Source organism: Oncorhynchus keta, chromosome 26 (assembly GCF_023373465.1).
Source record: "Oncorhynchus keta strain PuntledgeMale-10-30-2019 chromosome 26, Oket_V2, whole genome shotgun sequence".
Lineage (NCBI taxonomy): Eukaryota > Metazoa > Chordata > Actinopteri > Salmoniformes > Salmonidae > Oncorhynchus > Oncorhynchus keta.
In genome coordinates, this window is record NC_068446.1 from 9,743,013 (window position 1) to 9,755,665 (window position 12,653).

At 40.7% G+C, this 12,653-nt stretch overlaps 1 protein-coding gene across 1 annotated transcript in view; it reads left to right on the plus strand.

Moving 5' to 3' along the window:
* Window positions 1-12,653, plus strand: part of LOC118358901 (discs large homolog 1-like protein) — a 202,501-nt gene that overhangs the window by 27,112 nt on the left and 162,736 nt on the right. Inside the window, exon 2 of the mRNA XM_052480206.1 lies at window positions 1,946-2,248. Coding sequence (XP_052336166.1) covers window positions 1,946-2,248 — 303 coding nt within the window. The remainder of the gene's footprint in view (window positions 1-1,945; window positions 2,249-12,653) is intronic.

The window sequence follows — 12,653 nt, forward strand, 5'->3', positions numbered from 1 at the left end:
ATTGTATGTTGTAACATTAAGATTTCCCTTCACTTGGAACTAAGAGGCCTTTGCACTGCTTCCACTGTTTCCACTGCTCCAGAGTTAACATACAATACTTTTGTGTGTATATAGTATATCATCCCATCTGACAGTGCCTATCTTTACTGCATCAAATCTATTTAAACATGCTAGTTAAGATAGCCAGTTACCAAGACTAGCTGAGGGTATTTTGCTGCGCTCCCCATCCTTGTCTACAACAACTCCATTCAGATTAAACAACAGCCTACCTGTCGGTTGCTCGTTGTAGCCTACTCCTTTTCATTTAGCTAACTTAAGTCCGTAATTGTAGTCCATCTTGCCATGCCAAGAGTTTGCAAAGGGTGGCTACGTTGAAGAACATCAAATATCAAATATGTTTTGATAAAAATAAACAATTGGTTACTACATGATTCCATATGTGTTATTTCATAGTTTTAATGTTTTTGCTATTAATCTACAATGTAGAAAATAGTAAAAATCAAGAAAAACCCTTGAATGAATGAGTAGGTGTCCAAACTGTTGACTGTTACTGTAGATAATTGTATTTAATTGAGACAAAGCCTTTTCATTGTAAAAAAAAAACATTTCTCAAATGAATACTATCTCAAGTATTCGTATACTAACGTCCGTTCAGATATTCAAATATTAGAATAACCGCGCCCATCCCTAGCATGTGCGTGTGACTGTGTGTCATGAATTGCTGATTTTGTTATTGTTCCTGGAATGTGCTTGCTAAAAACAAGCACCTTATAGTTGAAGGTCATTTTCTCGAGTCCTAAAAGTGCATTGAATATATTTAGTAACTGTGCATACTTTGGAGAGATGTGTGACCACCTGGAGACACCAGTTAGACCCCTTATTGACAAATGCTGCGAAAATAATGTTTGGATGATTTGGATGATGAACTGTTGCGTCCTCACCTTTTGTTCTGATAATTTCCCCATAATCTCCAAAGTGCTCCCTTTCAATTGCCACCATGGTTTTGCCTATGCTTCTCATATTTCTTCTGTTTGAAGCATTTCAATTTGACCCTGTCCACATATGCCAATTCTCAAGAGTGTAACTGTAAAGGGTTAAAAATCGCAATACTGCTGATTTCCATTTCTCCCTGGTAGTTAATTCATTGGCCAATCACTGGTCACTGATTGCCCAGAGAGTCCAAATAACTGGTGTTTTTTCCATGGTCTGAATAAATCCCAATACCTGTCTGGTAGCGGCCCAGATTGACAAAGTCCTGTAGCGGTGCTGTGTTGGTTGATTGGGTGGCTATGTGCTGTCCCAGTGAGAGGCAGTGGTCAAAGTGAAAGGGAAGGGTTTTAGATGTGATCATGCTGTGTATTTTCTCAGCAACATTATTTTATTATTATTTGTTATGGCTATATCATCATGGAACAATGGGAAACACTCCTAAAGCTATTAGCGCCACACTGGTCCTACACCTGGGCTGCCCTACAGATAAACACACACACACACACACACACACACACACACACACACACACACACACACACACACACACACACACACACACACACACACACACACACACACACACACACACACACACACACACACACACACACACACACACACACACACACACACACCGAGAGAGAGACACACACACACACACAGACACCTCACACAGCGTGTATGCTCAGCGTGATGGAACAAAGTCTGTTTGATCTTACAAACAGTTCTAGCTGAGTGACATTAAGCCCATTTAGAAGTGCTTAGTCCTCTTCCACTGTGACCTGAAAACTAACAGAAACCTGTCCCTCTCCCCTCTTTCCCCTTCACTTCTCTATTTTATCTTTGCCTCTCACTCCCTTTTTATCTCTTCCTTTCCTCTCACTATCCCATCTCTTGCCCTCTTCTCTCTGTCTCCCCCCTCTCTCTCCCCCCTTCATCTACCACTCTGCAGAAGTACAGGATTCAGGATGAAGATGCAACCCCCCAGCAGGACCAAGGTCAGTCCCAGGCCTGTCCTCAGCACCCCTACCCTGGCTTGGAGGGCAGTGAGAGGGAGCTGCCGGGTAGCCACCACGGGACCCTCCGCAGCCACCATGGAACCCTGGACAGGCACCACCACAACAGGGGAGAGAGAGAGGGCACGGAGGGCAGGGGAGAGGGACTGCCAGAGCTGGCCCAGGTAGCAGAGAAGAAACTGTCCCGAATAGAGAACGTTCACGGATACGTCTCCCATGCACACATCTCCCCTACGAAGGTAGGACACAGCTATGTACTGTACATGTGTGAAATGTTAACACAGAGAAACATGCAATACATTATTGCATGCAACATGAAAGTGAAACGTGGCCTTTGTTGATGTACTGTATGACCCTGCTCCCCCTCCGTCCTCTTCTTCTTTCTCTTTATCTGGTCTCCACTTTCCTATTTACACACACTGTACCTTATCCCACACTCTTAGCACACACTCATACACAATATCATAATGGAATCCCCCTGCAGTGCTTGCATCAACACACAAAGCATAAGAGGAATGAGAAATTCTTCCATGACTGTTTAAACACATCTCAATGTTTGCATAGACTCCCCCCAGCAAACCGGGAACATTCCCAGAACATTAGCTAAGATTATAGTTAAGGTTTTATCAGATAATGGTTTTGACAACAATATATTGTTTTATGTTTTAATTTAAATATTCTCTTTTTTTGTGTTGAATTTTACCCCTTTCTCTCCCCAATTTCGTGGTATCCAATTGTTTTAGTAGCTACTATCTTGTCTCATCGCTACAACTTCCGTACAGGCTCGGGAGAGACGAAGGTTGAAAGTCATGCATCCTCTGATACACAACCCAACCAAGCCGCACTGCTTCTTAACACAGCGCGCATCCTACCCGGAAGCCAGCCGCACCAATGTGTCGGAGGAAACTGTATTGTAGACTGTATTGAAGTCCCACTACAAGGTGTGAAAGATACACATGTCATTTTAATTTGATTCATATGATACTGAAAAGCATTTAATCATACAAACACAAGTTTTACCATTCATTTGTTGACAAACTGCACATTATTTCATGGTCCTCTGGGCCTCTGTACGCTTATGTAGACATTCCAGGTTAAAATCGGACATTTCCCGGTACAATAGTAATTTACAACATTAACAATGTCTACACTGTATTTCTGATCAATTTGATGTTATTTTAATGGAAAAATAAATAGCTTTTCTTTAAAAAAACAAGGACATTTCTAAGTTACCCCAAACTTTTGAATGGTAGTGCACACAGCAAGGCTGCCTTTCCCCTGGCCTTTTACCAGACCACCCAAAAATGGGGGAGTAGTAGTTCACAAATTGATTTTATCATGCAGAAAAAACATGAAGATGACAAAATTAAAATGAAATAATGTGCAGATTGTCAACATATGTGTAACAAAAATTTTTTGTTGTGCTTGCGTGATGAAATGCTGTTCAAATGTCCTATGAATGCGAATTGCCATTAAATCTGGAGAGAAACATAATAGGGATGTATTCCAACCTGCCTTGCTATGCTTTAAGGAGCTACAAATGTGCATGCTGAGAATGTTGTCGTAATATTTGGTAAAACCTATGTTCTTGCAATGTTCTGAGGACCTCCAAGACAATGTAAAATGTATTCATATGCTATGAACATCATAAAAACGGACTTTTTTGGAAATTGTGCAACATTGTGGGAATGTTCTGTGCAATGATGTGAATGTCACAATAATATTCTTGCAACATCCCAGACAACTCCCATAACTTAATTAACCTTAACCTTTAAAGAACCTGGACCAGGTGTTATGTCAACATTCTTACAGCATTATAGGAATGTCCTGTGCAACATAACTTAAACATTTTATGAAGATCACCACAACTGAGCATATTTTGTGTTTCGTGAACCTATCTCTTGTAATATACCCACACTGTTCCCACAACCAAATTACATGATATGTGAACATTTAAAAAAACTCAGTAAGGCTGTTCTGTCAACATTCTTGCAACATCAAAGGAATGTTTTGTGCAACCTGATACAAACATTATCTGAATGTCAGCACAACTGGACAGTTTTAGTGTTGTGGGAACCTATCTCTTGTCATATCCCAACAATGTTGACATATCCTGAAGAAACGTTCTGGGACCTGTTAAAGAACCGCCAAAATGTGTTCTGGGAATGTTCTTGTAACATCAGGTGAATGTTTTTTTACACCCTAAACGAAACATCGTAGAATCATCCGCACAACTGAAAAATGTTTTGTATTGGTATTTGTATTTATTAAAGATATAGCATAGCCACATCAATTTAACAGAAAATAAATGTTGAGGAAAATACAAGTTCTACACATGGAATTATAGATATACCTCTCCACAAATTAATGCAACCTTTGATGATCTGTGTCAGATTTCAAATACATTTTTTTGTTTGACGGAAAAAGCAAACCATGCAATAATCTGAGAAAATACAAGTTATACACATGGAATTATAGATATACGCTCAGATTTTTAAAAAACTTTTTATTCGCCATGTTGGAGTCAACAGAAATCAGAAATAACATTATAAATATTCCCTTACCTGTGATGATCTTCATCAGAATGCACTCCCAGGAATCCTAGTTCCACAATAAATGCTTGATTTGTTCCATAATGTCCATTATTTATGTCCAAGTAGCTACTTTTGTTAGAGCTTAGGTATACAAATCCAAACGCTTGTGCAGGTCGAGCATAAAACGTCGGACAAAAACTTCAAAAAGTATTTGGGGGATGGGTCGAAAGGGGCTGGGGCTGGGTTGAAAATCGATCAACCTCAGATTTCTCACTTCCTGTTTGGATTTCTTCTCAGGGTTTTGCCTGCCATATGAGTTCTGTTATACTCATAGACATCATTCAAACAGTTTTAGAAACTTCAGAGTGTTTTCTATCCAATACTAATAATAATATGCATATATTAGCAACTGGGACTGAGGAGCAGGCCGTTTACTCTGGGCACCTCTGGGCATGTTTTCATCCAAGCTACTCAATACTGCCCCTGCAGCCATAAGAAGTAACATTTAAGGAAGTTATATACACTTAAAAATATCACATGACATAACATTTAATAACACTTTTCACAAAACATTAAATGTGTTCACTCAGGCCACTACTCTACTAACACATATCTACAATGCAAAATCCATTTGTAAGTGTGTGTAGAGTGGGTGTATTATCATGTGTATGTGTAAGCGTGTGTCTGTGCCTGTGTGTGTCTCTTTACAGTCCCCGCTTATCCATAAGGTGTATTTTTATCTGTTTAAAAAAAAATCTGATTCAACTGCTTGCATCAGTTATGAAGAGACCGCTAGTGGCATGTCTTGTGGGGTATACATGGGTGTCATAGCCGTGTGCGAGTTGTTTAAACAGATACCTCGTGCATTCAGCATGTCAACATTTCTTATAAAAACAAGTTGTGTTGAAGTCAATCTCTCCTCCACTTTGAGCCATAAGCAATTTGCAGGCATATGCACATTTAAGGACAAGCCGTTCTGCCCTGTTCTGAGCCAATTTTATGAGGTCCCTCTTTGTGACTGAACAGTAGTCCAGGTGTGAGAAAACTAGGGCCTGTAGGACCTGCCTTGTTGATAGTGTTGTTATAAAGGCAGTGCAGCGCTTTATTATAGACAGACTTCTCCCTATCTTAGCTACTATTGTATCTACATGTTTTGACCATGACAGTTTACAATCCAGGCTTACTCCAAGCAGTGTAATCACCTCAACTTGCTCAATTTCCACATGATTTTTTACAATATTTAGTTGGGGTTTAGTGAATGATTTGTCACAAATAAAATGCTTTTAGTTTTGGAAATATTTAGGACTAACTTATTACCCATTCTGAAACTAACTGCAGCTCTTTGTTAAGTGTTGCAGTGATTCCAGTCACTGTAGTAGCTGATGTGTATAGTGTTGAGTCATCTGCATACATAGACACATTGGCTTTACTCAAAGCCATTTGCATATCATTAGTATAGATTGAAAAGAGTAAGGGGCCTAGACAGCTGCCCTGGGGAATTTCTGATTTTACCTGTATTATCTTTGAGAGGCTTCCATTAAAGAACACCCTCTGTGTTCTGTTAGACAGGTAACTCTTTGTCCACAATATAGCCAGGGGTATAAAGCCATAACACATACTTTTTTTTCCAGTAGCGGACTATGATCGATTATGTCAAAATCCACACTGAAGTCTAACAAAACAGCTCCCACAATCTTTTCATCATACATTTCTCTGTCAATCATCAGTCATTTGTGTAAGTGCCGTGCTTTTTGAATGTCCTACCCTATGGGGCTCCCGAGTGGTGCAGTGGTCTAAGGCACTGCATCTCAGTGCTAGAAGTGTCACTACAGACACCCTGGTTCAAATCCAAGCTGTATCACAACCAGTTGTGATTGGGTGGCCCAGGTTTGACCGGTGTAATATATATATAAGCATGCTGGAAGTCTGTTGTCAATTTATTTACTGTAAAATACCATTGTATCTGGTCAAACACCATTTTTTCCAAAGGTTTACTAAGGGTTGGTAACAGGCTGATTGGTCGGCTATTTGAGCCAATAAAGGGGCCTTTAAGCTGTCATTGTAAATGAGAATTTGTTCTTAAATGACTTGCCTAGTTAAATAAAGGTTAAATAAAAAAATACATGTTGATGATTTCATTCCTGTGCTGTTTGTAAGTACCCTGGTAGGGTGATTGATAAGCTGAACCAGGTTGCAGGCACTGGCAACAGTTTAAAGCTTTTTCTTGAGTGGGCAGCTTGATGAAAGCCAGTCAATATTTAAGATCACCCAGAAAATAAACCTCTATGTTGATATCACATACATTATCAAGCATTTCACACGTTATCCAGATACGGACTGTTAGCACTTGGTGGTCTATAGCAGCTTCCCACAAGAACGGGATTTAGGTGAGGCAGATGAACCTGTAGCCATGTTACAACCGTATTTAACATTTTGTGATGTACCCACAATGTTCCCAACAGACCGTTCCCACAACCTAATGAAATATTCTGGGAACCTTTGAAAAACACATTAAATATGTTCTAGGAACGTTCTTGCAACATCAGGTGAATGTTTTATACAAATATTATATAATCGCAAGCATGACTGGACAGTTTTTGTGTAAAGAGAACATTTGCCTTGACCTAACGAATGTTATGGGAACTTTCAAAAATACAGTTTTGGTAAGCTGGGAAGGTATTACACATTAGTAGACAGCAATGGTAAGAACCAGAGATAGAAACAAGCAGTAGCGTATATGTATTCACTTGTTTGTGTGTTTACCATAGACTGTATTGTGTTTACATACTCTGTTGACTATGGTCTCTCTGGAAACATTTAGTATTCAAGCCAAACCCTTTTAGATTTCAGGTAGAACCCTTTCGGTTTCTATGTAGCTGGAACCAAAAAGGGTTCTTCAAAGGGTTCTCCTATGGGGACGGCCAGAGAATCTATTTAGGTTCTAGATAGCACCTTTCTTTCTAAGAGTGTGGTGTTGTGTGAGGTTCATTGTCAATAATGGATGCCTTCTCCCACCTAGTGGATCATTCCCGACACTGCAGCTGTGTGGACAATACTTCTATGCAAGTGAAATACTTTGCTGAATCCCATATCGACCACTAGCAACTTGGCGCATGTAGTAGCTCGGTCAAGGTTGGATAGGTAAAGGAAATATAATAATAGCTCCACCTGGCCTTTTGAATTCTGGCTATATTCATTAAACTATTGACATAGACACTAAACATTGAAGTTCTGTACTAGATTTTAGCCATAAAGCTAATTCAGTAAACATACTGTCAGTGTTTTTATCAAGTAAACTATTCAATGATGCCTTTGACTATTTTTAAAGTTGAATTGTGACTAGTGTTTTGTTCAGTCTGTGGTCTGTGTGTCTCGCTGTGTGGTTATTTTGGTGGGGCTGTAGCTGGTGTGTTTGTGTGTCACAATATCATCACAGTGGTCTGCTTGGCTCTGTAGGCCCTAACAGATGGAGCAGCCATCTTGTTTCTCTCCAGGACTCTGGTACTGCAGAGCTCTGGACCCAAATGTACCTCATGTACTGGCCAACACAACACACACACAGAGAAGCATAGGAACAACTCTGTCATTTGGGACACACATTTTGCTACAGGGGTCAGGGGAAATACCCCCAAATCTTAAATGCTAATTTCTAGTGACTTTTGAGAAAAGGATACAGACAAATATTAACTTACAAATGGGCAAATTTACAAGGCTAAGGGTGGCTTTGCAGAGGGTCACTTACTCTGGTACAGTCCAATCAGTCTTAGGGTCATGGCCATTCATATTGTACTGAATTTCAGTGTGACTGTGAATATGGATATATTCAATTAACCTTTTCACATGTGAGTTCCAAATACACTACCATTCAAAAGTTTGGGGTCACTTAGGAATGTCCTAATTTTTGAAAGAAAAGCATTTTTTTTGTCCATTAAAATAACATCAAATTGATCAGAAATACAGTGTACCCAAAGCAAAACTCACTCTTTCACACCAAAATCCAGTTAAAACCAAATATTTTTTACAGTATACAAAGGAGAGGTTTGAGCCTCTGACAAAGAGACATGGTGATTGTGCCACACACTTCAGGCAGTTAGAAGATGAAGCCTAGGCCTGGTTCTGCCCATTACTTGGGTCCTTTTCTAAACAAACTCATATGTATTTCCCACTCATATGGTTAATGTTGCAAATTACTGTTGTAGCTGGAAACGTCCAATCATCACTCCTGTGTTCCAATGGCATGTTGTGTTAGCTATTCCAAGTTTAAAATTTTTAAAAGCTAATTGATTAGAAAACCGTTTGAAATTATGTTAGCAAAGATGAAAACTGTTGTGCTGATTAGAGAAGCATAAAAGCTGGCCTTCTTTAGACTAGTTGAGTATCTGGAGCATCAGCATTTGTGGGTTTGATTACAGGTTCAAAATGGCCAGAAACAAAGCACTTTCTTCTGAAACTTGTCAGTCTATTCTTGTTCAGAGAAACGATTCTATGCCAGAAATTGCCAAGAAAATAAAAATCTCATACAACACTGTGTTCTACTCCCTTCACAGAGCCGCACAAACTGGCTCTAACCAGAATAGAAAGAGGAGTGGGAGGCCCTGGTGCACAACTGAGCAAGAGGACAAGTACATTAGAGTGTCTAGTTTGAGAAACAGACAAGTCCTCAACTGGCAGCTTCATTAAATAGTACCCGCAAAACACCAGTCTCAATGTCAACAGTGAAGAGGCGACTCCGGAATGCTGGCCTCTTGGTAGAGTTCCTCTGTCCAGTGTCTGTGTTCTTTTGCCAATCTTAATCTTTTATTTTTATTAGCCAGTCTGAGATATGGCTTTTTCTTTGCAACTCTGCCTGTATGACCAGCATCCCGGAGTCGCCTCTTCACTGTTGACGTTGGTCTAAGTGGCCCCGAACTTTTGAACGGTAGTGTACATTTTAACGGTCCACCCAGGCAGCGTAATTTTTTTTATGCATGTTAATGCATGTCAATGCTCTCACTGTTCCAAAAACAAAACGCACTCAAACTAAGGCACTCTGACTCCTATGTTTCAACATTCCATCTCATTAATTCACATAAAAGTAGCCCATTTCACCGTGGAGGACAATCACATAGACATAGTTGCAAAGAAAAAGCCAAGAGGCTGAAGAAATTTGGCTTGTCACCAAAAGCACTCATAAATATTTACAGATGCACAATCGAGAGCATCCTGTCAGGCTGTATCACCGCCTGGTACGGCAACTGCTCCGCCCACAACCGTAAGGCTCTCCAGAGGGTAGTGGGGTCTGCACAACGCATCAACGGGGGCAAACTACCTGCCCTCCAGGACACCTACACCACCTGATGTCACAGGAAGGCCAAAAAGATCATCAAGGACAAAAACCACCCGAGCCACTGCCTGTTCACCCCGCTATCATCCAGAAAGCGAGGTCAGTACAGGTGCATCAAAGCAGGGACCGAGAGACTGAAAAACAGCTATTATCTCAAGGCCATCAGACTGTTAAACAGCCACCACTAACATTGAGTGGCTGCTGGCAACAAACTGACTCAACTCCAGCCACTTTAATAATGGAAAAGTGATGTAGAAAATGTATCACTAGCCACTTTAAACAATGCCACTTCATATAATGTTTACATACCCTACATTACTCATCTCATATGTATATACTGTACTCGATACCATCTACTGCATCTTGCCGATGCCGTTCTGTACCATCACTCATTCATATATCTTTATGTACATATTCTTTATCCCTTTAAACTTGTGTGTATAAGGTAGTTGTTGTGGAATTGTTTGGTTAGACAAGTCGTTGGTTATTACTGCATTGTCGGAACTAGAAGCACAAGCATTTCGCTACACTCGCATTTACATCTGCTAACCATGTGTATGTGACAAATAACATTTGATTTGATTTATATTTGAGGCATGCTATGCTAATGTAAGGCGAGGATTAGCTAGATGAGCCAGACAAATGTCTCTCTTCGATGAGAGCCCAAGCACTCCCCCAGTGTTTCCCCAGGTCATGTAAGCAGACATTTGCGCATCTCCAGTCAGAACAGAACCTGGCCGAAGATTTTCCCCCTGGCATATTTTCCGGCTGGTGCCCACATTGCCTTCATTGTTGTTTTCCTTGCTAATAATTACTTTGGACTTGTGTGCGTTCCTATCAAAGTAATCGCCTTATTACATTATAATATTAGTTTCTGTATATCGTGTTGCCGTTTCTACTGTAGCACACGGTATGTTTCTATTTATGGAGCATAATGTATTGTACACTCCTTTACAGTTTTACTGAAGGAACAAACAGCAAGAAAAGACATGCCTATATGTGGTTGTCTATTTTATTGAATTAGTAATAGTGGTTGAGCAACAAAAACACGTTTTACTAGAGAAAAGAAAACAGCAAGAAAAGACTGACAACTTATAAATATGCATAACCCATATTTTAATATGTAATGATTAAACAACAAAAACTAAATTCCCACCGCTTAAGGCATTTGCATCATGGCAGGTCACTTGTCAAGTCTGTCAGTCAGTAATTGCTGCAGATGTGCTCAATAGTGCTTGAGCATTTGGTACACCCCAAAGCATGGCGAAACACACAAGGGTGTGTCATAAGCTAAACACCTGTACTTTGTCAACCTCCTCTACTTCCTGGTGCTGGACAGGCAGACTTTGCAGTGCCTCCGTGTGTGATTGCTTTGAGCAGCAGTTTGAGGGACTTCTGAGGGAAAATGCTGTGCATTGAGATGTATGGGGATTGTCTGCAGCAGGACTGCCCCCAGTGGATGGACGCTGAGGGGTGTGGTGCTCTTCCAGCAGCTCTCTCATGAGCTTCTCTCGGTACTTTTGGTAAGTAATCACCTCACCTATGGGGGAGAGGGGAGGATGAGGGAGTGGTAAGGATGATGAGGGAGTGGTTTAGGTGGGTAAGATATTGTCAATATAAATGCATAATGATACTGTATGTGAACTGTATGTCCAATTAAAAAAAAATATTGTTCAGTAATCATCTCACCTATTTTTTATTTTACTAGGCAAGTCAGTTAAGAACAAAGTCTTATTTTCAATGACGGCCTAGGAACAGTGGGTTAACTGCCTGTTCAGGGGCAGAACGACAGATTTGTACCTTGTCAGCTCGGGGATTTGAACTTGCAACCTTTTGGTTACTAGTCCAACGCTCTAACCACTAGGCTACACTGCCGCCCCTATTAGCAGTGTCGATCACATGGGGAAGAAAATCTTATACCAGTTGTGTGGGCGCATTCCACAAAACTGTTTTTCATGTCCACCTTATTCACTGCCCCCATTTGGAGTTTATAGTCAAGCACAAAGTCCGGTTTGATCTTTCTCTCTCTTGTCAGGTGGTTCACCTTCCATGTGACCAACATGGTTGCTGTATGGACAGTGGAGAGGATATGGACATCTAGTTTGTCATGCCACTTTACTGCCAGCTGTTGACCGTTCTCCTTGAACTCCACCTCCCCTCTCTGTATCTTCTTGCTTCCAAATTCTAGCATCCCATTCCTTTTTCGGCTAGACTGTGCCACAGGCCCCTGTGCTGTTGGAGAGCAGATGCTGGAAAAGTGTGGGACTGCTGTACCAATTTTCCACATACAAAGTGTGTCCCTTCACGAGACGAGGAGCCAGTAAGCTCATCACCAAGCCCCTCATAATGTTGGATGTCAGTGGTGGACCCTGTGTAGACTAGACTATAATGACCTGGACAGATCCTGTTTTCACAAGACACATAACAAGGAACAACCAAACCTGGCCTTTTGGAGGGAATGTATAGATGGAACTCCAGCAAACTCTTCCATAACATGAGGGACTTGTCAATGAATAGGTCCTTGTATAGCACGAAGGGGCGGCAGCGTAGGCTAGTGGTTAGTGTTGGACTAGTAACCGGAGGTTTGCTAGTTCAAACCCCCGAGCTGACAAGGTTCAAATCTGTCGTTCTGCCCATGAACAGGCAGTTAACCCACTGTTCCTAGGCTGTCATTGAAAATAAGAATTAGTTCTTAACTGACTTGCCTAGTTTAATAAAGGTAAAAAAAGACCTGACCAAATGCTTTCCATGAGAAGGACTGTTACCAGGAAGTTATACATTTTGCTG